The sequence below is a fragment of the Pelodiscus sinensis genome, chromosome 3 (genome assembly GCF_049634645.1).
Source record: "Pelodiscus sinensis isolate JC-2024 chromosome 3, ASM4963464v1, whole genome shotgun sequence".
Classification (NCBI taxonomy): domain Eukaryota; kingdom Metazoa; phylum Chordata; order Testudines; family Trionychidae; genus Pelodiscus; species Pelodiscus sinensis.
The window spans coordinates 13,179,161-13,205,853 of record NC_134713.1 but is presented as its reverse complement, the minus strand read 5'-3'; the positions used below and the strand labels follow the sequence as shown (position 1 = coordinate 13,205,853).

General features: G+C 42.6%; 1 protein-coding gene across 1 annotated transcript; it reads left to right on the top strand.

The window, feature by feature from the left end:
* Positions 1–2,670: 2,670 nt before the first annotated feature.
* Positions 2,671–7,581, top strand: PTCHD4 (patched domain containing 4). Its single transcript, XM_006120686.4, has one exon. The coding sequence runs from the start codon at positions 2,765–2,767 to the stop codon at positions 4,295–4,297; it is 1,533 nt and encodes a 510-aa protein (XP_006120748.2). The 5' UTR covers positions 2,671–2,764; the 3' UTR covers positions 4,298–7,581.
* The last annotated feature ends 19,112 nt before the right edge of the window (positions 7,582–26,693 follow it).

The following is a 26,693-nucleotide window of genomic DNA, read 5'->3' as shown; positions in this document are numbered from 1 at the left end:
CTAAACAGACAGTTTTATTGGCCAATAAAAGCAAAGTGAGCCAAACGTGGTCCCAGCAAAGCCGGGTCCAGTAAGGCTGCTTAATACAATCAATCCTAGTATTTTATACCCTTAACCAAACAAGTCTGACGTCAGGGCAAGAAATCAAAGAGAACTTCAAAGAGGAATTATTATCAGCATAGAAAGAAACAGGTTAAAAGGGAGTTCGAGCTTCAGCTCAAAATAGTTCATTAACACATTCCAACAGCGCATCCCTCTGGTCTTTCCCCACCTCGGTGAAGGCCAGCTCACTCCCTCGTGCAGACACAAGAAACTGAAATGGCTTTTTGTTATACAGAATGGCTTCTAGCTAAATATGAAATAGCTTCTACAGTCGGATCCGCGTAACTTGGGGACTGCCTGTATAAAATTTAGTTAAAAATAGATGTCACACATTTTTTAAAGGAATACCATATCTCCTGCCTTTTGTCTATTTGTGTCTCTTTAGGCTCCCAGTTAAAATTTTCAAAAGCACTTGAGTGACTAAAATCATTTTTGAAAATTGGCCTTGGAAATCTAAGCTCAGATTTTCAAAGGTAATTAAGCTCCTAAAGAGACAGTTGCCAACTCGTATCTTGAAAGATATCTATCTGATCTTTACACACCTTTGAAAATCTGGTCATAAGTGTCCTAGTCAATTCTGAACATGAGATGTAGGAGCCTAGTCCTAATTCCTTCAGGCTTTTTTTTTTAATTTGAACATTTATCTACACTAATTCCCCTCCTTTCTCTTTCACGATCCAATAAATGCATGGATCAAAATTATAGGTGCTTTGTGAATATGCTGTCTTGAGAGTGGAAAGATTTCATATTGTCATGTATGATTCCTGGTAACCCATCTCAAATATGAAAAACTAGGTTGATACCTGTTCATATCAGGAGCTGTTGAATTCAGTTCACCATTTGCAGTATCTCATTAGGATGTTTAGTGGAGAAGATATTGGTTTTTTATTTATTTATACTGTGGGCAAAGCATGGGCTCACAAGAATTCCTCCATTGTTTTACCATGAGTCTCAAAACATTTGGTGTTTTTCTAAAGGTCTGGAGTTAATTGATTATGTAGGAATCTCAGCTTTCATTTTAAAAAAGTTCTCTATACTTCTGGGCTTTACGGCTAAGGAGGAAAGCTTTAAAACATGAACCCTAAATACTCAAGAAACAAAAGGCCAATACAAATCCAACATGTTTTATTTTTAAAAAATATTATGATTTGTAGACCATCCTCACAACTTTTCGTAGGCATTCCTTGTGATTTTTGGGTTGGCAATACTGCTCTTTGATTGGTGAATTTAGAGAGGTCTCTCCTTTCAGTTTCCCTTTCCACCCTCCTTTTTTGTCACAGGTCATCAGAGACTCAGAGACAATGGAGAGTAGGGTGAGTCCATGACTATGGTTAATGACTGGTTAGGGTGACTAACTATTATCAGCCAGTGGTCTGAATGAGCTATCTACTGCCATCTGTTAATCAACTGTAGGAAAAGGCTTCACGAGCAGACCTTATTTATATAGACAACCTACTTTGCCACAGAGATCCGTAGACACACTTGCTGTGTTAAGGTGATCAGTTTTGGCTCTTTTGGGTTGAAATTCTTTTGGGAGCTGGGAGAATGAAATGTTGTTATCCATATTGTATGATTAAAAGGTTAAAGACATGAACTTAATATGACCTGGCTTAGGGGCTACCATAACTAGAACACTAAGCAGAGGATAGTGAGTCACATCTAACTGAAAGTTACAGAAGATGGAAGCAGGTTTTATTTCTGGTGGTGTCAAGTCTATTTGGGAGTCCTCAATTATATCTGACACTTTACATTCAGTGTTTAAAGGCAGAGCTGACTAGAATCAATTGAGAGTCCTTGTCTTATCTCAGTGATCACTTGAGCAAAAATCATTGATAAAATCTTGTGTAGACTGACCTTGGACTCAACATGCAGGCAGTGTGTTGAAGGGCAGTGCAAAGGAGGCAATGGTGATGAGGTACCATATTACCTAGTGAAATCATTGGGGCCGAAATCACTAAGGTCTGGAATTTGACCACAGAACTGACACTTTCTTAACAGAGACTCCATTTTTGCTATTTAAAAAGTAAATCAATGTAACAAAAAACTGCAATGCTCTCTGGTAACTTTTTAAAAATCAAACTTTAAACTTTATTGAAAAAATTGGATAGTTTGCAATTGAAAATATTTGACCTACACTTAAGGCAACTGATTAAATTTTGTGTAAAATTTTGCATAATAAAGGATGGCATTTTTTTTTTGAAAATGTTCAACTCTATTGATATACATTTTGATCATATCTACTTCTGATGTGATATTTGTGTGTGGTTGTGGTTTGTTGTGTGTGTGTGGTATGGGGTTTTTTGCTCAACAAAAAATCCTGGGTTGGGGGGGGCGCCAAAATGTTTCGAATTGGGCCTCGCACTTCCTAAAGTCGGCCCTGGATCCAAGTTTTTAACTTGAACACACAGATCTGAAAATTGTACATGTGTTTCGCTTGTGAAGTGATATTAATGGTTTTTTTAAGTCTGTTTAATAAAAAAGAGTGGCCAAAAGTTCACAGTAATGTTGCAGAATGAATAGTGGAAACCTGCATTTATAAATTGTTATTGTTATTATTTTAGGTCATGGAACCAAAGGAGTGTTTGAACTTCTTTCAGGATGGCGCAGAACCAGAGAGAACCTTCCATTCAAGGACAGGGTAGCAGACACCTATTCTGATGTCATGGTCACCTATACAATGACGACCTCCTTGTACTTCATAGCCTTTGGAATGGGTGCCAGCCCTTTCACCAACATTGAGGCTGTGAAAGTTTTCTGCCAGAACATGTGCATCTCCATCCTGTTGAACTACTTCTATATCTTCTCTTTCTTTGGCTCCTGCTTGGTTTTTGCTGGACAGCTGGAGCAGAACCGTTACCACAGTATCTTCTGCTGTAAAATCCCTTCAGCAGAATACCTGGAGAGGAAACCTGTGTGGTTCCAAACCATGATGAGCGACGGCCATCAGCACACTTCTCATCACGAGATTGACCCCTACCAGAATCACTTCATCCAGCATTTCCTACGAGAACATTACAACGAGTGGATTACTAACATCTACGTCAAGCCATTTGTGGTGATCCTGTATCTCATTTATGCCTCTTTCTCCTTTATGGGGTGCTTGCAGATCAGTGATGGAGCCAACATCATCAACCTTCTAGCCAGCGAGTCTCCAAGCGTCTCCTATGCCCTCATCCAGCAGAAGTATTTCAGCAACTACAGTCCTGTGATAGGATTCTACATCTATGAACCTCTTGATTATTGGAATGGCACCGTGCAAGAAGACTTAAAAACCCTAAGCCATGGGTTCCATACGGTGTCCTGGATCGAACAATACTATCAGTACCTGAGGATTGGCAACCTCAGCACTACCAACAAAAGCGATTTTATCAGCATTCTCCAGAGCTCCTTTTTAAAAAAATCTGAATTCCAGCACTTCAAAAATGACATCATTTTCTCCAAGGCTGGAGACGAGAACAACATCATTGCTTCCCGCATGTATCTGGTGGCCAGGACTAGTGAAAACACACAAAGGGAGGTGGTGGAATTGCTGGAGAAGTTAAGGCCACTATCTCTAATACAGAGCATCAAATTCATTGTATTCAATCCTACCTTTGTTTTCATGGACCACTATGGTTTGTCCGTAACTATGCCTGTTCTGATTTCTGGCTTTGGCATCCTGCTTGTGTTAATACTGACCTTTTTCCTGGTTATTCATCCTCTGGGAAACTTCTGGTTAATTCTCAGTGTCACCTCAATAGAGTTGGGGGTCCTAGGCTTGATGACCTTATGGAATGTAGAAATGGATTGTATTTCTATACTGTGCCTTATCTACACTTTGAATTTTGCCATAGATCACTGTGCACCCCTGCTTTACACATTTGTACTAGCAACTGAGCACACCCGAACTCAGTGTATAAAAAACTCCCTTCAAGAGCACGGGACAGCCATTTTGCAAAATGTTACTTCTTTTCTTATTGGGTTGGTCCCCCTTCTCTTTGTGCCTTCAAACTTGACCTTCACACTGTTCAAATGCTTGCTGCTCACCAGCAGTTGCACACTACTGCACTGTTTTGTTATTTTGCCAGTCTTCCTAACTTTTTTCCCACCCTCCAAAAAGCACCACAAGAAAAAGAAACGGGCCAAAAGGAAGGCGCGGGAAGAGATTGAATGCATAGAGATTCAGGAGAATCCTGATCATGTAACAGCTGTCTGAAAGGCTTAGAAAAAATAATATAGATAGATATACATTACAAAGCATTGCACAGAGATGCAGGGAAAATAGAGCAAAGATCTCAGCTGCTTGTGCTGGCCAGGTGTAACAAGGAAAAGAAGACCAAGAAGGGGTATTTCATGACACATCAAGGTGAACTCTTTTAAACAAAATAACAAAAGTGAAAATAATCTAAAATTTTTGTCTTTGAATTCTCATTCTCCACTGTGGGCCTTTAAGTGGTCTTGAATTTCAAATTCTAGTTCTAAATGTGAATTGATCAATCAGCCACACGTAAGACAGAAGATGGGGAGTAGGGTGGAGTAGGAAGTGTTACCAAGAAGAAAATAGTGTAGGCTAGAATGATTTGATAAAATTGCCCAGGAAAAAGCAACAGGAGTTTCAAAACAGCAATGATAAAGATGAAAAATAGGAGAGAGTAAAAATGCCATGATATTTTTCATATTTGTTTTCTGAAGTGGGTTGGTGAAACTAAACCTATGCACTTGGGAAGTAGAGATTTAAATCAATATAAGCCAAAGTACTTTCCAACTTGAATATACAGTATTTAACTATATGCCACAGTTAAATCATTATCATTAATTCAGATGGTAAATCTATACTGCCATATGATACAGGTACTGGATATATGGGTATATGAAAGAGGAAATAATTGTAGTCCATTTGGAAATTCAAAATTTGATTTCTTTAAAATGATATTTGTCCATTCTCCCAATGTGGTTATCAAGGACCTCTTAACTGATGGTTATTAGTATAAATATGCTTTGATACGTGTGGATTCTGGAATTCCCCTTCCATTAACAGATCTTATAAAAGTAACCCAGGCCGTTACCACAATGGTAATTACAATGGTAATTGCAATTACTGCAGAGCTAATTTCTAGATTCCTAAATTCTCAGTGTTAACATAAAATGCTGAATATTAATCAATCAGGAGCTTTAGATACAATGACAGATATCATACTGTAGACACAGTGATGTGATCATGCTGTGACTGAATCAGTTCTGCAGCATGCACTGTATTGGCTTCTATATTTGGTTCAAGGTGCAAAGATACCTATTTGCTGGTCCCCGCAATATGCTACAGGACATGGGATTCTCTGCTTCTGTTAGTAAACCGATCAGTAGAATATGCTTTTTACCACCTGCAGAAAATAATGTTTTAATCAATGTTTGAGTGAGACCGGATGAAATTCTCACTATAAAAAGCCCGATCAGCCCCTTAGGGGAGTGCTGATTGTTATTTTTACTAAATATTTGCGTGTTTGATTGATGTCTGCAACATCAAGCTTTGTTATGGCTGTTGAAATTTAATAGAAGGCAGTAAATCTGCACTTACTGCATGACACTAGAATTATGCCATAAAGTATTACAAAAGGATCTTCCTTGCTTTGTAAACTATACAGCTTAGCAGCTCTAGAGACAGAATGAAAAGACACTTAAACAGTTTTTAAGTTAACCTTCAAGGCCAAATTCTGTCTCTACTTATGCCATGTACATCTCTCATCTCAAATAGTGTTTTAAAAGGGCTTGTTTTATACGCTCTTGAATGCAATCTAGCTTCGTATCAATGGGTGATAGATATATGGTGGTGTTGTAGCTATATTGGTCCCAGGATCTTAGAGAAACAAGGTGGGTAAGGTAATCTCTGTTATTGGACCAACTTATGTTGGTGAGAGAGACAACCTTAAGAACTCTGTATAAGCATGAAAGTCTGTCTCTCTCATCAACAGAAATTGGTCCAACAAAACAGATTACCTCACCCAGCTTGTTTCATCAGTAAATGATGTCTTCCTGAATATATGGCAGCCAGGTGGACACTATAAAAATGGAGTGGTAATGGGGAATGTTTGTTATATCTACTTTAGGATTCCTTTAAAAGATGTCTGAGCTATTTACCTCTGGAACTGTGATACACTTGCACATATTTTGTTCATGGCTGACTTACTCTAGATCAAGGCTACTCAACACGTTGCCCATGGGCCACATGTGGTGCAGTTTGAGTTTATGCAGGGCTCAACATGCAACCTATGGGTGGGATCCTTTGAGCATAGTGATGCATCTCCCAGGTGGGGTGAACATTGAAAGACGCAAGTGGACGGGCTGGTTGGAACAGATGGGTACAGGATGTTGGCATTTCAAGCCTCCAGGGAGGAGGTGCTGGGAGCACTGGGGCATTGTAGGAAGTGCTTTGTATTCATTCCCATCAGTGTGAAAGAAGCTATTTGCATATATTTGTAAATATATTTGCATGTATATGCAACCACACTCAGCATGTGCTGTGAGTATCATTGTGGCCCCTGGGGCTTCCAAAGTTGAGTAGCCCTGCTCTAAATCAATGGGCCAATCTGCAAAGAGCATTACTGATAAGTAGTAGAGTGTGTTCTCATATTTCTCTAAAAGGCTGTCTACCAGGAGCTCATGCTGTATTCCATAATGCCTCTCTTTCCCTCCTGCACTGATTCATTTTAAGGGGGAGCCAGGGAAATTCCATTTACCCCACAAAAAGCCATCTGTTTCCTGGTTCTGAAAGTTCATTAAATGATTCTCTCACCAGGGAGTGAAGTTTCCCCTTCTACATTTTTCTGTGGTATCCATGTCCATTTTGCTAATCATCGGGCCGACTGCTATATTCTATGAATAGGCAAAACTCCCACTAAAGCAATAGCAGTTCTTGCTTGCAACAGGGCTGAAGGAATCATGGGCCATATGGTAGAAAAAGAATCGGGTCCAAATTGCAAAATCTGGATCCAGATCCGAAGTTCAGGAACACCAGATCCAGGGGTTAGGTTTGGCCCAAGATATAAAGATACTGGGGCTATGTACACAAGCTGAGGTCCAGACAAAAACTCTACTAAAGTTCAGGTGGTGTGTGATATTTTGATTTAGCTTTCGCTTCGGATCCATTTTTAGTTGCAGGGCATTACCGATTTCAGTCTCTACCTTTAAGAAGTGGCACCGTTTCCAGACTTTAAAGGGAAATTCATCAATACATGGCAGCTTTTCACCCCTAATCTGAACCTCTAAGGCACAACTGTGAAGTTTGTGGAACATTTTTGTATGTGTCCCCCCTGCCTCAAATCTATGTCGCTCCATGTGAAAACTGATACTGTTTATCCCTACAGTTAGGAAGAGTGCCCTAATTATTCCCCCCTTTAAAAAGAAAAGATTAGAAATTTGTCTTTCCACCCTTTAAACATAAGGCAAAATTCTCCAGTATAGCTAAAAATCAGACTTTGTCCTTCATCATTTTGCTGTATTTTTCTGTAATCTAATCCAGCTAACATATTCCTTTATCATTTATGTTAGAACTATGAGATTAACCTCCAAAGTCTAGAATTATGTGTTTTATAAATTATGACTTAATAAAGTAACAATTTTAGGGCCAAAATAGGTCTGAATGCATGGCTTTCTGCATGACTAATTTTATTAATACTGCACAGATTTTTTTAAGATACTATTTTCAGGGTTACTAATCTCATGTTTTAATTCCATACTATTTCTCTTTATGAAATTACCCACTAGCCTTTTATGTTTATCTTGGTTTATTTGTTCATCCCTGACTTTTAAATTTTTTCTCATAAGAAAAAAATAGGAAGGCATACACAGTAGTTATATCATTTGATCATCTATTTATTCATCTATTCTGTTCTTAGTTAAATTACATAGCACGCTCAGACATAAGTGCTAGGGGATGCCAATTTTCCAATTGCTCAAACCTGGACATTACACCTATGATCAAAATGCTCTGCCTCAAATATATACCAGCATATACACTATCAAACAGCCCCAACATAGATTCACCACCAGCAGTGGAGATACTAGGAAGACACAATAACCAATAGGTTGGGTGAGTGGAGCCAGCACGAGAGGGGAAATTGGCCTTGACATGCCATTGTTGGCATACACGTCAGAGCAACTGAATCCTGCCATTTGTAGCAGCATTTGCTTTCCAAGGCAGAGCCCAAGCTCCCTGGAAGGGGGTCCTGCCCTTCATTGTCTACAGTGTCCTGCCCTGAAATGTCACTTGGATAGGGTGGCTTCAGATTGAAAGTACAGGGGCTTCCTTTAGCAATTCCCTGCCCACAGTAAAGCAATGAGCTGCTAGGACCAACTAGGTGAGTTTCCCCAGTGCACAAGGATCTGGTACCTTTGCCCTTTACGCGAGCCACCCCCAACCAAAGGCTCAGCTCACCAGTCAGAAAAGAGGGAGGCTGAAAGGGGCCATGTGTCTCCTGCTTTGTCAAGCAACAGAGACAAAGAGTTTGCAGGGAACAATGGGGGCAGGAAGTGGGGGGCTGGCGGAGCTTCCTCTGGTCAGCGTAGGTTCCTGAAGGTGGGTCTGACCCAGCCCCCAGAGCAGCCCATGCAGAGGAAGAGAGTCTCCCTCCCCAGCCCAGTCAAGACTAATGGCTGTGGTGCCTCCAGCTCTGCTCTCACCCCCTTTGCCCCCTCCCCCCAGCTCTTTGGGCCAGTGCTCAGGAGATAAAGGGCTGGCTGGACTGGAGGGTAGGTGATAATAGAATGGTGATAGCTACACTTCTGCTGTCCAGTCGGTACTTCTGACTGGAGACTGCACAGGTCCCTTAAAACCAGATACCTAGCTACCTAGTAACTCCATCAACTTTAGTGGAATTACTCCATATTAAACTAAGATATGACCCACTGTCTTTAAAGCGGTACAATATCAAATCTATTTGAGATAAACTCTCTATCATTCCTGAACTACTCCGTTAAGTAAATTACTATTCGTTACAATACTAGATTGTTGGGCTTATTGCTTAATTGTTTTGGGGTGATATACATTCAAATCAAAGTGAATCCTGAGTGATTCTAGATCCCTGTGGGCACTGAGGTCAACCAAGGTCAGGCCCTTCTATGGGTAAAGATGGGTATGTCATGCTAGGAAAAGGCACAACAACATGATGAGATGGGGAAATATATTCTTCATCCATCCAAAACCAAATGGGTGAGAAGAAAATTAAGGATCTGGCACAAAACAATAAAATATCAATAGGAAGGAAATTCACAATCACGGGTGAACTAGAATGTGTGTGAAGCATTCTAGAATGTGTGTGAAGCATTCTAGAATGTGTGTGAAGCATGGCATGTGAAATATGACCTTTGTCCTGCAATGCCATCATATAATGAGAATACGGACACTCTAAGGGCCAAATTCGGATCTATCCCCTCTCACCCAAGTAAGAAGATTTTGAAGAGAGGAGCTACTCAAGCATTGGGGGAGAAGAGAAGAATCATGTCCTATTCCCCCAGGTCATCCATCACCTAAAAATGCTCCTACAATTGTCCTAGATAGAAGAACACTGCGGAGCAAGGGGTGACAGAGTTTTCCACCCCATGTGAGATCTCTGTAGCCTAGTCTCCCTTTGTAAAGGACACTGTCAGTATTGCTCCATCTTGGAATGAACACAGCTCTTGGAAAAGACAGCCAGCAATGCTCCCTGTGTTAAGAAGGGATGGAATACACATCAAACTGAGCATACAGACTAGAATATGCTATTTTTGTATGCAACAAATCCCCATTTTAAGCACCATAACTATAAGCTCTTTTGAGTGCTGAAAAAGAAATACAAGGTGCTGAGTGTGTGCAGTTCCACTGAAGTGATCAGGGGCTCAGAGCACTTAGCAGCTCGCAGGAAGCATTCAGACCTTCACAAGAGGGTCTTTGGTTTTTTTTAGATATGTCCTTCAAGCTGGTGTCTCTTTTCCATATCAGAGCCTCTATTCATCCCACCTCTTCTGCCAGAAAACAGGGCTGACTACAGCTTCTTGTAGAAGCTGCTAGTTCTGAAGCTTTAATCAGGAGAGGATTCTAGGAAGCATTATAAGAGCCTCCCCTCTCTACCCTAAAGGCTAACTGTCCCCTAGTGCCCATGTTTGTGACCCACAAACCCCTTTCTCTTCATAGAGCAGGAAGCAAAAAACCAAACTCAAGATGCAGCTTTCCATTCCCTAAGGAGCAGTGCATAATGCTGCCACTAGACCAAAGAGTCAGCCTCATTTTAGTTCCAGTGTAACCATCATCTGCTCTGGCCAACAGTCTAACTGGGTGTTCTGCCTGAATGTTGTACTCGAGGGGCAGTGCTGGAATTCATCTTTTCTCTCTCTCTCTTTCCTTCTCCCTATGCTATAGCCAGCCCCCCAACTGGCAGGCCTATAGCAAACCTCCCCAGTGGAGGACCAGGGGTTTTTACTCAAAGGGTGTGTCTAGACTACATGCCTCCTTCGACGGAGGCATGTAGATTAGCCAGATCGGAAGAGGGAAATGAAGCCGCGATTAAAATAATCGCGGCTTCATTTAAATTTAAATGGCTGCCCCGATCTGCCGATCAGCTGTTTTTCGGCAGATCGGGGGAGTCTGGACGCGATGCCCCGACAAAGAAGCCTTTCTTCATCGACACAGGTAAACCTGGTTTCACGAGGCTTACCTGTGTCGATGAAGAAAGGCTTCTTTGTCGGGGCATCGCGTCCAGACTCCCCCGATCTGCCAAAAAACAGCTGATCGGCAGATCGGGGCAGCCATTTAAATTTAAATGAAGCCGCGATTATTTTAATCGCGGCTTCATTTCCCTCTTCCGATCTGGCTAATCTACATGCCTCCGTCGAAGGAGGCATGTAGTCTAGACACACCCAAAGAGAGGTAATTTTCCCTTCAAAGCCATATTTCTTCACCCTGCCATGCCCCTTATACTTCCCACAACTCTACAGATTTCGAAACACTAAAGGCACATCTACACCAAAACTGTAAGTCAACATACATTACGTGAACTTACTGCCACAGCAGTAATTACTGTGCTGGTTCATGCCCACACTGTCCTTCTCCTCACCAGAAACACTTTTACCAATTCAAAGAGGGAGGTGTAGAGAGCCTGGGCCTTCAACTCTGTGCACAGTTACCCTCTGTGAGTCAGACTGTACCCAGCACTTTCCCACTCCCAACTGAGCTGTCTCCCTAGGCTTCTGGCTCCCCATTCTCTGCTGAGAGCCTGTCTACCACTAGTCTCCAAGCCAGGAGCCTGGTTACTGCCCCACAGTTCCTAGCTCCCTGCTGGAAGCACAGGGCTGTCCCCTATGTTCATGGCTACCCATTGGGAGCACAACTACTCCACCTGCATTCTTAGCTGCCCAGTCCCCACTGGGAACATGGCTGCCCATCCTGAGCTTTCAGTTCCTCTGTCCCTGCTGGATAATCTTTTTTTGTTGTTGTTCTGTGTTTGTACTGTGCCTAGTTTGTGGTCCATGACTAGGACACCTAGGTACTATGGTGATTCAAATAAAAATAATGAGCTAAATTATCTTGTGCACAGCCCCACTAAAGCAAATGAGGGTGCTTGCATGCAGCTAAGGGCAGAATGTGTCCCAAAATAACAATTTCACAGTAGTGTCCAATGGGCTACAAAATTCCCTTCGAACAGAAATGGGTTTTGATTGAAACAAGCATGGAAAAATGTCAGGCAACCCCCAAACTTCTGTTCTTTATGCATCTTTAGATCTCAGAGAAAAAACAGTGACTTTTTCTTTGCAATTTCCAAAAAGAAATGGCATCCAACTAGGACCTTTGGTGCCAAGTTTCTGTCCTGAGCCCATTTTTACTGCTGATTTATGAATTTCTGGAAATGGAGGTTTGCAATGGAAATGCAGACACAACTTTAACTACAGAAGCATGAATGCCACCTCAATAACAGGCTTTTTAACTTTAAGCTCTCTGCGTCTCCCCAAGGCGGAGCTTTATTAAAGGTGATTTATAGTGGTGTCCCCATTATTAGGAATGTGTATCTTCAATAACTGCTCTGCAGTACTGGGTGTACAGCTTACTGCACGCTTTCTGGACTTGTATCACGCTAAAGCAAGGACAAGATTCATATGGGTCTTGTGGGATAACATTAATAACAGTCACGCTGGTTGAGAGGAGGAAATATGAGACTAGAATTCTGGAGACCCAGCCTTCTGGGTGACCTTGGGAATCCCTTTCCTCTCTCTAGGCCTCAGTTTTCCCAGCTATAAAATGAAGATCATGCTACTAACCTTCGTTGTATATTTGGTTGGAGAACTACTGAAGAAAAATGCTGAGAGCTGGGTAATATGAGCCCTTTCAGACAAACTATGAAAAAACATCAACTGCATCAGTGGATATATCTGATGTGGGCATTTTAATAGGAGTAATTGTAAAAGGTGATAGTTTTTGTCTTAGTCCAGATGGGAAAAAAAAGTGTCACTTGGTGTACGCCTCGCCTTTTATGATGATTTGATCAATTGATTTCATTTCCTGATGAGTGGGAGCTGGAATTCCACATGTTTTAAAAAAGAAATTACTTAGAATATTAAAAACTGTCCATGAGCAGTTAAAATATTGTACTGTTCTATGGGCCAAATGTTCTGTGCTATAAACTGGCACAGCCCCATTGACTTCAAATTTACATCAGTACAGAGTTTGGCTGAATATAGCGAACTAAACTAGACCTGCTGGCTGTCATCTCCTAGGCTGTGTCTAGACTACATGGCTCCATTGATGGAGCCATGTAGATTAGGGTTGTAGGCAAAGGCAAATGAAGCCGCGATTTAAATGATCGCGGCTTCATTTAAATTTACATGGCTGCCGCGCTGAGCCGACAAACAGCTGATCAGCTGTTTCTCTGCTCAGCGCGCTAGTCTGGACACTCCTGTGCCGACATCAAAGCCCTTTGTTGGCAGCCCCGTTATTCCTCATGGGATAAGGTTTACCGGGGCTGCCGACAAAGGACTTTGATGTCAGCAGGGGAGCATCCAGACTCGTGTGCTGAGCGGACAAACAGCTGATCAGCTGTTTGTCGGCTCAGCGCGGCAGCCATGTAAATGTAAATGAAGCCACGATCATTTAAATCACGGCTTCATTTGCCTTTGCCAAAAAAACAAATCTACATGGCTCCGTCGACGGAGCCATGTAGTCTAGACATACCCCTAGAGACCATATGGGCATTGCTAGCGCACAATACATTCCAGCCCGTCCTTCTGCACATTCCTCCTGAATTCAAACTTGCCCCTTCACCAGATTGGTCATGTGACAGAGGTTCCAGGTCTCTGTACTCCCTAAATCTGAGCACTATACCTGCCTTCAGAAAGTTGTGAATTGTGTTTTCTTTTAAGAGAGTAGGGGAATAATTCATTGATGCAAAATTAAATATAGGCAGGAAACTTGTTGACAAAAATAGAACTGGAATGTGTGTTAATGCAAGGCATCTTTCTATTTGCGGAAAGGGAGAATGCAAATATTAAATAAGGTATTGTTTTACTGAATAGCATAGTATATAGTTCATTTGGTATAGAATTTCAGGTTCAGTAAAATACGCTGTATCATACACTCTATATACGCTTCATCTCCATCCTCTGATGCCCTAGTTCTCAGATTCCCTAGCAATAGGCAAATTCCTTTATAGTATTGTGCTGCAAAGACTTTACATGGCGGACAAAAATTTGGTTCTATAAAATGAACTTTTTATTAGAATTTAAAGCACTAACAATCAGGTCCACTGATGGGGGAAGGGGAAGAGGGCAGTTCTCCCAGGGCCCAGTGATTCAAAAATGGGGCTGGAGCCCTGGGCTCTTTAAACTGCTGCTGGAGAGCCATGTGGTGTGCTCCAGGCAGCTCTGAGGGCTTCCTTGATGGGGGCGTGGTGTATTCAGGGAAGTGCTGAGAGCTGACAGCCCCTAACCCCATCCCTTCTGCCCTAGGCCGCACTCCTTTCAGAAGTGCAGAGCCAGGCCTTCCCACACCCACCCCCCACCTTGCCCAGCGGCCCTGCATGTCTGTTGACTCCTCTGCTAATAATGGATATGTTTAAAATTTAAATCTGAAGATTTCAGCCTGTGTCTTCATTCACAGTGGTTTTAGATTTTGGGTGGGAGACAAATGGGATTCTAACTGAGCAGTATTAAACTAATAAGCACTGGACATTTCTTTCACCTTCAAAAATACATTAAATGCCAAAAAATGAAGTTAATGAAAGTGTGTAATGTTGGCATTTACATGCTCTGACTTAGTCTAGGAAATTCACCCTTCAACAGAAATCACTCAGGTTGTGGGACAAAGTTTCTGCCCTTGAGGCGCTTGTTGTTTAACTTAAAATGGTTTTCTATGAGATGGGATGGAGAAGGTAACATGATCTCTAAGGATTAGGTGTACATAATATCTTTCTCCGTGAGTAGCCCCATTGGTAAGGATGGTAGAATTGGCCCCACAGTGAAAGCTGTATTTCTGCAATGGAAAAAATACCCTTTTTAATGAAAGCTGGAATATTTTTCAATATTCTAGAATCCTGAAAAAAAATAATCCCCAAAATCATGGGATGAATTATTTTCTTTTCCTTGATGTGAGGGTGTAAAAAGGCTTGCAGGATTTTTCTGTGTAAGTTTCTGTGAAACATTTACAATCAGCCTAAAGCAAACTACCCTAACTCCTGTGTTTGCCAGCCCCTGTTGGATGTGCTCTGAGATATCATCAAAGAATTGGAGCTTCATTAGCTGCCACTAACAATCTTGGCAGAGACCTCATGAACATGCTCAGCAATGTTTATACAATTGCATATAACATTAAAAAATTAGCCAATCAAAGGGATATGGATCCGACCCTACTTCCATTGAAGTTAGTAGCAAAACATCCATAGACTTCAAAGGCAGCAGGAGTTTGTCCTTCCCAAATCTTTTGTTGTTGCCTTGTTTAAAATATGAAGATACGATGGATACAACACTCTTTCAATGCAGCCGTATTTTTTAAATTCTCCAATAATTCAAAAATTAACAAAGTGATTTTTGCCTTAAGTTTTGCAAAAAAAAAGAGAGAAAAAAAGGATGATACCAGAAATTACCTTGTACCTTCGAATGTACTTGGTGTATTCTAGGCACAATCAGCCACTGAAAAGAAGTAGGTCACTGGATTGGGATTAACGAGGCCTCTCTTCCTATTCTACACTATATGGGCTCGTCTACACTGGCCCCTTTTCCGGAAGGGGCATGTAAATTTCATGAGTCGTCGTAGGGAAATCCGCGGGGGATTTAAATATCCCCTGCGGCATTTAAATAAAAATGTCCGCCACTTTTTTCCGGCTTTTAAAAAAGCCGGAAAAGAGCGTCTACACTGGCCCCGATCCTCCGGAAAAAGCGCCCTTTTCCGGAGGCTTCTTATTCAAAGTAGGAATAAGAGCCTCCGGAAAAGGGCGCTTTTTCCGGAGGATCGGGGCCAGTGTAGACGCTCTTTTCCGGCTTTTTTAAAAGCCGGAAAAAAGCGGTGGACATTTTTATTTAAATGCCGCAGGGGATATTTAAATCCCCCGCGGATTTCCCTACGACGACTCATGAAATTTACATGCCCCTTCCGGAAAAGGGGCCAGTGTAGACAAGCCCAATAGGTTTTTCTACCATCCTCATCAGTATAGTATCTGTGCACTTTCAAGCAGTGCATTACCCAAGGTGATTGATGTGTTATATATGGTTCATTCTCTCCTTCATCCTCTCCCCAAGAGATTTGTGTGTACAATGGAGAGTTGGGGGGGGGGGGGGTTAATACACATTCTGCTCTGTGTTTAGATTAGAGACAGCAAATTGAAGGAGTGAGTCTTGTACCTGGAAAGGAAGATAATGAGGTTTGTGAGGGTCCCTGATTCCTATTAGAGTTCATTCCAGTCTCCCACTGATGCCTGGTCATCCTCTTTCTTCTGAACTGATGAGCTAGTCTCTTGTGAAGGAAAGTTCCATTGAGCCTGAAGACAGGGAGTCATCAATTCTAGTCCTCATTCTGGAGCTTGAGGTGATCTTTGCATAGTCTGAGTCCAAGCCATTGTGCATTTGGAAGATAAGGACCAAGAACTTGAATCTGATTCAGTGTTCTATGGGAAGTCAGCAGAGAGGGTGGAGGATAGGTCTGATGTGTTGCTTAGGAGCTGTGCTGCAGTGTTCTATAGCAGCTGGTGTTTCCTAAGTGATGTTGGCTTCATGCCCAAATGGCCCAGATGGTAAGTGACAAAGATGTATATAACCAAGGCCAAGTCATCATCCTCCATAGTGGGATGGAATCTCCTAGCCAGCTGGAGATGGTAGAAAACATTACTGTGGATGCTTCTATTGATCATACTATAAGCAAGGGCTCCAAGATCACTTCTAAACTAAGACCTGAATTGACCAGTTGTGGGTGTGAATTGTTAACCAAGAGATACTTCACTTTAAATGCAGACTCTCTGGAGTGCTTCTCTCTGTCCACCAGCATCATCCCTGTCCAGGCTGGTTTCATCTTCCTAGCTCAGACACTTACATGTTGCTTTGGAAAGTCAATTCTCTGTTCTATTCCTGTTTCCCCTCAGCTTTTTCTCTGTCTTGACTATTTACATGGTTAACTCTTTGGTGGAAGGACGGACTCTGGCTCTGTGTTTGTACGGTGTCTAGCATGGTGGGGCTTCTAAGTGCTACTGAAATATAAATGATAATGTAGGTGTCTGATCCTGCATCACTGATATGAATGGAGATTTTGCCATTGACTACACTGGGAGGATGACATTGCCACTGGATGTAAAATCAGGTCTAGATGAGCAGTGTGTTTTTCAGCTATGACAAATCAGAATGAGCTGACGGCTGCTCTTAGGGAATCTGTAGGAATAAGAATGAAAGGTGAGGGTCTCTATAGTGCAGGTACCAACATACGGCAAGAAATGACTTCTTGCATTTTGTTAGCTGAAGGGGTGTCTTTCACTAAGAGCTCTGGATCTGAGTTGTTAGGGTAGGTCTACACTGAAATTGGGAGATGTAATGCAGCATGTGTAGACATACATGAACTAGCTTTGATCTATTTAGCAATCTACCTTGCATAACAATAAGTGAAGCTACAGCACCATAGACAGCTACATGGACTAGCTGTGCCTTCCAGCCTACATAAGACTTTGGCTCCATGGATGTTACATGTGCAGCAATCACACCTCTTGTCTGCAGTGTAATTCCTAAGAGTGTTGATCAAGTTTATATTCTAGAAAGTGAAAGCTGCACTTCATGAGAGCCAGGCAGAATATTTCCTATACAGGTGATACACACAATTGCAATTTCAGAGCTGGTCCACATTAGAAAATTACATTTATTCAGCTACACTGCTCAGGGCTGTGAAAAATCTACACCTCTGAGCAACATCGTTAAGACAGCCCAAGTCCCTGTTTAGAGAGCCCCTAAGGGAGGTGGATTACCTGCAGTGATGGGAGAGCCCCTCGTGTTGGCATAGTTAGAGTCTATATGTGAGCACTACTTTGGTACAACTGCAGTAGTGCAGATGTAGTGTATCAAGCATAGACAGCCCTTGGTCTGAAACCAGACAAAAATGCCATCAGTTGATCCCAGTGAGCCAATTCCCGAATCTCTGATGTTAACAGGACAACTCGCCTTATTCAAGCTTGGAAAGACAGATCCAATGCATGAGAAAATGTCACGTGCTGACTGGTGGTTGTAAACAAACTTTATGGGACTGCAGGAAACTTGGCCATGCCCATGATAAGTATATATCTGGCTAACTAGAATCATGCTGGACCACAGATGTTGCCAGACCAGAGAGTGCTGGACTAGAGAGCATCATCCATTAGGGACTAATTGTGAATGGGATCTGTTTTGTTCTCAACCAAGTAACAAAACTATGGGGCTAAAAATGAGGTGCAATATAACTGAATAGCAGCCCTGTCACAACCATTGCATTGTTTCTTCTTGATTTTCTGCCACCGAAGTAAATGTTTTCAAGCACGTGTAGCAGAGCTGAATAATGTACTCAACTGCCTCCTTTTCTGCTCACATACAGTCTAGGAGCAAATTATGCTTTCTTTGATATTCAAATTTACTTGAAAATAAATTGTGCATGGATCATTTTTGTGCAGGTGAAATGGTTGCAAACACTGCACACTGGGTACTTGATAATCATCATTCTAAATGTGTAATATGCCACATCAACCACCTAAACATTGTGTCTGTGTTCTGAGTAGATGAGCAGAACTCATGTCACTCTGCTGTAGCAAGCATTGTCCTAGATAGTCAAATGCTTTCATCTACTCATCTGTAATTTTCTGCTGCCATCAATCATTGACACACATTTATTTAATGTGTGTGTGCAGACCAGTCCAATCCTTGGATGGATTGCTCAATTATTTCTGGATCAGGGCTTTGGCAATGGGCTGTGGGCAGTGCTTTTTTTTGTTAAAAAAAAAAAGGTGCCGGTACTCCAGGAGAAAAAATTTTGAGCAAAAAAAAAAAAAGCCAGAGTGGGGCTGCCATTGCCCTTTTAAGAGACGTGGCCCCTTTAAGACACGCGGCCCAGCCAACTGTTGGACATTTGCATACAGAGGTGCCAGTATGCTCAGTTCTTTCCAGGTAAGCTCTGACTGCAGATGCCAGTACTGCATCTGGAGGTGCCAGTACTGTGTACCGGGCAGTACCGTCACAAAAAAAGCACCGGCTGTGGGAACTTTTTGTCTAAATCCCACCCCATTTATAACTGCTGCTTTCAGGGCAAACATGTGCACATTTAAAAGGTGCACAAAAAAGTGGCTAAAGTTGATCATTTCAGTGTTTGCACAAAGCAAAACATAATGAGGTATAAGCACAGGTCAGAGGAAGTGACTTTTAGATTGAGCAAATTCTTATGAAAAACTACTTATGGTGTCTACCCATCGTGTGTGTGTGTGTGTGTGTGTGTGTGTGTGTGTGTGTGTGTGTGTGTGCGCAATGTTTTAATTCACCAAAATGGATAGTAGGAAAAAGTAAAATTTCTTTACAGAAATTATCTGGGCTCAGAAATACTGTACTTGACTTACTCAACATTTCCTTGTAAAACTATCAAAGAGTATATATCACTGTGCTACTGTACATTGAAAAGGAGGGGAATTAAATCGTACATTTTCTTGGAGAGCAACTCAGACAGTTGTATTTCTTAGCACACAAGATTAGTAAAGTTAGGAATACAGAAATCATAGGAAAAATCACTCCACATGCACATTTAGAGAAGTCATTTAAATCTGTGAGCAGCCTAAGAAATGTACAAAGAAACTAAACTAAACTGGAAGTAACAACTCTATTTTTAGTAAATTATATTATTTATAATTAAATCACAGGAGATTAGGCATTTATCAGACCATTGTCTATGTTTTAAATATCTGCTAGAGCACTGAATGAGGCTAGCATTGAATGGCTGACATCAAGGGTATGTCTAGACTACATGGCTCTGTCAACAGAGCCATGTAGATGAGGTTTCTAGACATAGAGAAATAAAGCAGCGATTTAAATAATCGCCGCTTCATTTACATCAAAATGGCTGCTGCGCTGTGCCGATCAGCTGTTTGGCGGCACAGCTTCCCTTGTCAACCACGGAGCATCCAGACTACCCCGCTGTGCCGCCAAACAGTTGATCGGCACAGCGTGGCAGCCATTTTGATGTAAATGAAGCGGCGATTATTTAAATCGCCACTTCATTCCCCTTTTTTGAGTACACTAATCTATATGGCTCCGTCGATGAAGCCATGTAGTTTAGACATACCCAGACAAAAAGAAAAAGGCCATCCTTAGGATTTCTAAACAACGAGTAGCCCTGTGGCATCTTAAGGTATGTGTACACTACCTGCTTATTTCGAAATAAGCTATTCGGAATAATAACTCCTGAAATAGCTATTTTAAAATAGGCGTTATTCCTCGTGAAATGAAGATGTATTATTCTGGAATAAGAAGCCTGTAATTTCTAAATAATTGCAAAATAACGGGCTTGCTGTGTAGTCACTAACCTTGTTATTTTGAAATAACGCTGCAGTGTAGACATGTCCTTAGGGTACGTCTACACTTGTTCCCTAGTTGGAGCTAGGGATGCAAATGTAGGCGACCAAAATTGCTAATGAAGCGGGGATTTAAATATCCCGCGCTTCATTAGCATGATCTTGCTGGAGTGTTACTCTGCTCACCAGCTGATTCAAACCAGGAAGTGAGCTCCTGGACGCGGTAGTTTGAACCAAACCCCTTGGTTCAAACTAAGGTTACTCCTCAAAATATGAGGAGTCAGAGAACACTGCTGTTAGTATATCACAGTAATGTAATTTTCAGCTGTGAAAATCTTTGGGTTTTTTTTAGTCTACCTAATGTTTCCATACAGGCATAAAAACTTTGTACAGGCATTCCCCGAGTTACGTGGATCCGACTTACGTCGGATCTGCAGTTACGAACGGGGCCCATCTCCCTGGTCTCCAGCAGACCAGGGAGAGGAAGCAAAGCGGCGGAGCACGCGGGCAGCGGACAGCCCAGACGCGTCTGGGCTGTCCGCTGCCCGCGTGTTCCGCGGCTTTGCTCCCCGTCCCCCTGGTCTGCAGACGGAGAGCAAAGCAGAGCAAAGCCGCGGAGCCCGAGGGCAGCAAGACAGCCACGACGTGTCTGGGCTGTCCCGCTGCCCCCGTGCTCCGCAGCTTTGCTCCGGACGCCTGTGGTACAGCAGCTGGGGCGCTGCTGGTTGATCCCATAGCACCGCTCTGGGCGCTACTGGACCAACCCAGCAGCAACCCAGCTGCTCTGCCCCAGGCGTCCTGATTCAGCCACTGCTGGTCAGTTTCAGCAGCGGCTGAATCAGGACGCCTGGGGCAGAGCAGCTTGGGTGCTGCTGGGTTGGTCCAGTAGCGCCGAGGAGCGGCGGCGCTACTGGACCAACCCAGCAGCACCCCAGCTGCTCTGCCCCAGGCATCCCCAAGTCAGCCGCTGCTGAAACTGACCAGTGGCTGACTGCAGGAAGCCCCTGCCCCGGGCTTCCTGGAATCAGCCGCTGATCAGTTTCAGCAGCAGCTGACTTGGGGATGCCTGGGGTTCTTAAGTTGAATCTGTATGTAAGTCAGAACTGGCGTCCAGATTCAGCCGCTGTTGAAACTGATCAGTTTCAGCAGCGGCTGAATCTGGACGCCAGTTCCGACTTACATACAGATTCAACTTAAGAGCAAACCTACAGTCCCTATCTTGTACGTAACCCAGGGACTGCCTGTACAACGTTTGCATGAACAAGAGTAAATTATAAATATTTTTTATGCACAGCTTTGAAGTATAGTTCTCATGTACAGGTAGAATTGGTTTTGTTCTGATAACCATTGGCAGTGCCATACTGAAGACAAAACTACAACTGATCAATGACAATGCTTCTATACTGGTGTGCATGCGTGAGGTTGATATAATAATTATTTATCTAAATATTAAGGGTTCCTTCTGCCTGAATAGTTTTTATTTTTTAAATGAGATGAGTACTGATAGTGTCTTATTTTGAATTGCACTTAGCAATCTAAACTAGGAAGGTTTCACCTGTACACAGACCTAGTAATAATTGCTGTGCTGTCCCTCATTAACATGTCAGAAAATTGCTTAGTTGAAGTATTGTCTAATGCCATAGATGATGGTCAGATGCTATTCTATTTCCTAGATACTTATTTATCAATGTGGAGCTGGACATTTTCAGTTACAATGCCTTTTGAAGGGAAAAATGCAGTTTCTACCAATTTAAATTTTCCATAAGAAACTTGATTTTACCAAAATTTTTCACTTCTACACCAGGAAAACAAAGTTATTTAACTTTGTTGCAGTGACCTGAAGTGTTTTGTTTCAACATTAAATTGCATTTCCTTCTGGTGTCACAATCTCTCATATGAGCTGTAGTTCAGATGATGGATTGCCTCTGTTCTTGTTGTTGTTTGTTGTTATGAAGACTAGGACTTAAACAGTGTTGAAAAAAAAGCTAGATAGATTCATGGAGGTTAGGTCCATCAATGGCTATTAGTCAGGATGGATGGGAATGGTGTCCCTAGCCTGTGTTTGTCTGGAAATGGATGACAGGAGAGGGATCACGTGATGATTACCTGCTGTGTTCCGTCCCTCTGGGACACCTGGCATTGGCCACTGTCTGCAGACAGGGTACTGAGCTAGATGGACCTTTGGTCTCACCCAGTATGGCCATTCTTATGTTGTTCCCCATGATGCAATAGCATGGTACATCATAGGAATTGCATACGTTTTGGAGCATCATGGTAGAGCCTGGGCCATACTTTAAAATAGCGTTTCTTAAACTTGTTGGCTACGTCTACATTGGCATCCCTTTCCGGAAAAAGGGATGCTAATGTGATGAGTCGGAATTTCAAATCCATGGCTGCCGCTTTTTTCCGGCTTGGGGATAAGCCGGAGAAAAGCGCCAGTCTAGACGCGATTCTCTGGAAAATAAGCCCTTTTCCGGAGGATTTCTTATTCCTACTTGAAAGGATTTCTTATTCCTACTTGAGACTCGTCTCATTAGCATCCCTTTTCCGGAAAGGGATGCCAATGTAGACGTAGCCTTTAAGATTGAGGAACACCAAATTTTTTTTATGGGAACACCAAGGACTTTTTTCTCAAGCAAAATAAAACCAGGCAGCCTCCAGGGAAAAGCTGTTGAGCAAAACAAAACAAAAATACCCACTGGACTAGAAGGAAGGGTAGAGGAGGGTCTCGAGGAAGGGTGTCTGGCCAGGAGGGAGGGTGCAACAGGGGACTTGGGGCCGGGTGTCAGAGCAAGCTGGGAATGTGGGGTCTTGGCAGGGGGAGGGGAGTGAGGCAGGTTTGGATGCGGGGTCTGGGCATGAGGGGGGACGCTTACCTGGCTTGGCACCCTGCTGCAACAGGGAAAGCCTCCAGGGAGCATGTTCTTCTTCCTCAGGGGAGGAAGTTCCCCTCCTTTGCCCCCTCCCCTTGCCCATGCAGCAGGAAACTCAGCGCAGCTTTAGCACCAGGCCAGGCTTCCTGCTGATACGGTGGGGGGGGAGGGGGAGAGTAGAAACTCCAACCATCCCCACCAGATTAAACTCTGCCCCTTCCCTAGCAGGCTGGGGAGTGTGCCCCAAGGAGGGGAGACAGCAGAGTCTGAATGTGCCCCAGGTGGGGAGGTGGCAGAGCCTGAGCCGGGTTCCCCACAGGCAGCAGTTTTAAAACACCGAGGTCCAGGAGCGGCTCCTCAACACCGGCCACCCCTACCCCTCCCAGCAGCAGCGGCTGCTGTAAAAGCTGCCACCTGCACACGTGGAGGAGGAGGAGGCTGCACAGCAGCAGCAGCCTCGTGGGACAGGGGCCGACCTGTGGGCTGGGGGGAGGGGAAGCAGCTGCAGTGGGAGCTGTCTACAGGTTCTGCAGGGGGCAGAGGAGCAGAATCTTTTCTGTTCTCTCCAGGGCACACCTCTGACTGCCTCCACAATTTAAGAAACACTGCTTTAAAAGAAAGACCTGAGATTCAAATTACAACTCCCAAGAAGAAATGCGCCACCCCTGAAAAATAGTTTAATGTTAAACTGAGTGAAAATGAAATATTTTGAATCACTTCAACAAACCTAAATGAAACAGTAATTCAGAAATAGCAAAATGTTTTGTTTCATTCAAAAATTCCAAAAAGAAAAAAAATCACTATTCCCAAAATCTACATTTTTTTCAGTGTATTTCATCCTATGAACATTTTTGATATTTCGGCCTCGATCCCAATTTGAGACAAAAACAAATGTTGAAAAATGAAGTTTACCCTGGGATGGGAATTCCTTTTTTTTCACCCAACTGTAAACACTTTTATTTGTACAGCAGCAGTGCATATCATCTCAGTCACGGATCAGTACCCATTGGGTTAGATGCTGTGCCAACACAGAACAAAAAGTTGGTCCCTGGCTCAAAAAGCTTATATTTTATGCATAAGACAAGAGACAACAGGTGGGTGCATGGGGAGAAACAGAGAAGCTCAGTGAGCCAAGAGTTACTATTGATATAGCTACTAATAGGGCTTCCATCATTATATTACTGGTGCACCTAATTTTCTGTTGTGTATATCAATTGAAATTCAATGAAGTCAGTGGAGTGACTCTGGAGTTACACAGATGTAAAAACCAAGTATTTTCCTCTCATTTTTCCCCATTTGGTGGTAATTATGATAGGAATTCTTTAAGCTAGGTAAAAGAGCTTTCTCTCTTGCAAATAATGGCTAGAAGGTGAATGAACCTATGAATGGAGCTATGTTTGTACCAAACAATTGGACTGGGCTATTCTCGAGAAAAGGAACATCAGGCAATAGTGGGACTAGAGAAACAGAGGCCCACTATAAGTCTAATTGAAGATATGGCCCAGGAGAACCATACTTGTCTTCATCTGGTCAGGAACTCAGTCGATTATTTCTGGATCAAATAGAAAGGGGCAAGGTTCCCTCTAAGCTAGATGGGGCTCATTAAGCAGCTGCATGGCGGTGCTGCCACACAACTTAGAGGGAACCTTGGAGAGGGGATAAACATCTTTAGAGATTGGGTTGCCAAATAAAATTATGTATAGCAAGGCAGCAAAAGCTTCAAAGACATTTTAAATCCTAGTTTCCTGAATAATGTCACTGCAGAGATAAATTTAGATGGGAGTCTTCATTTCTTATGGCCAATGAATGATTTACTGAGGGGCTGTGTCTACACTGGCCACTTATTCCGGAAAAGCAGCCGCTTTTCCGGAATAACTTGCCAGCTGTCTACACTGGCTGCTTGCTTTTCCGGAAAAGCAATGACGATCCAATGTAAAATCGTCATTGTTTTCCTGGAAAAACTATGCTGCTCCCGTTCGGGCAAAAGTCCTTTTCCGGAAAAACTGCTCCGGAAAAGGGCCAGTGTAGACAGCACAGTAGTCTTTTCTGCAAAAAAGCCCCGATCGCGAAAATGACGATCGGGGCTTTTTTCCGGAAAAGCGCGTCTACATTGGCCACGGACACTTTTCCGGAAAAAGTGCTTTTCCGGAAAAGCATCCTGCCAATGTAGACGTGCTTTTTCCGGAAATACTTATAACGGAAAACTGTTCCGTTTTAAGCATTTCCGGAAAAGGGTGCCAGTGTAGACGTAGCCAGGCTGTCTATACTGCCAGCTTGAGCCGAGTTAGACCAATGCTGAATGCTTTTGAAGCTCTCACCCTAAATATCTGAATCAAAAACTGAACATAAACCCCGACCCAGAAACCATCCACCTCTTCCTATCCCTGCTTTGTGGGTGCCACAACCTGGTGAATCTTCCTCTGGAGATGAGCTGGTTAACTTCAAAGTGAAAGAGCCTTCCAGCAGGCCTATTAGCAGAGCATTGAACCCGTGAAAGAATCATTCCCATGATAATAAGGCCAATGAATTGTTCTATACTGTCCATTTAGGAATGTACTGGTTTAGTCTACAGGATTTTAGTTTAAAACTTGCTTTAAAAGCATTAGTGTGTTGTTGAAGATTATGAAATCATATAGGCTGTGTCTAGACTGGCCACTTTTTCCGGAAAAGCAGTTGCTTTTCCGGAAAAACTTGCCAACTGTCTACACTGGCCGCTTGAATTTCCGCAAAAGCACTGACGATATCATGTAACATTGTCAGTGTTTTTGTGGAAATACTATGCTGCTCCCATTCGGGCAAAAGTCTTTTTCCGAAAAACTTTTGCGCAAAAGGGCCAGTGTAGACAGCAGAGATTTGTTTTCCGCAAAAAAGCCCCGATCGCGAAAATGGCGATCGGGGCTTTTTTGCAGAAAAGCGTATCTAAATTTGCCACGGACGCTTTTCCGCAAAAAGTGCTCTTTTCTGAAAATGCTTTTAACGGAAAACTTTTCTGTTAAAAGCATTTTCAGAAAATCATGCCAGTCTAGACATAGCCATACAGTATTTAAAAATCATCCGTGCCCCCTAGGCTGCCTTTGGGCATAGGGGCACCATTTTAATAGTGCTGCATAGGGCCCCCTAAGTCTACGTATGGCCCTGCAGGGACTAACAGGGAAATGCTGGAGATCATGTCTTCCACTTGAATGAAAGCCCTATGGCATCAATGGGAGTAATTCTATTCACCTCAGTGAGCTGGCCAGGAGTCCCGGTGAAGTAAATCAGATGGACTATGACATATACCTTTCAGAGAAGGAACTCAGAGAAGATATTGAAAAGTGCACACTGCAATGTATGAAAAATACAGCAAGCATGGCTCAAACTGTATTACTGATTCTTTCCTTTAGTCAGCAATGGTTATTTATTTTCAGCAGGGCTCCTGTGAAAATCCAGAAGGAAAATCAGTATAGTAGTAGTTACAATTCATTGTGGTCGGCCAAGCAAAATCACCAACAATTATGCAGCTGTTGTCTGAGAAGTGATGATTTAATAGTGACCAGTTTAGGCTGTGTAATATACGTCCATACTATAGCAATATATTCTGTGCAGTTTGCCAAGTAATTTTCCCAGTTTCCTTTTTATCATATTGAGTCCCAAATGCCTGAAATAAAATGTGACACTGTATAAATAACCGTGTATTTATTTAAATATTTTCTTTAGCCATTAATAAAACAGGAAAGAAAATACCAGGTATTGA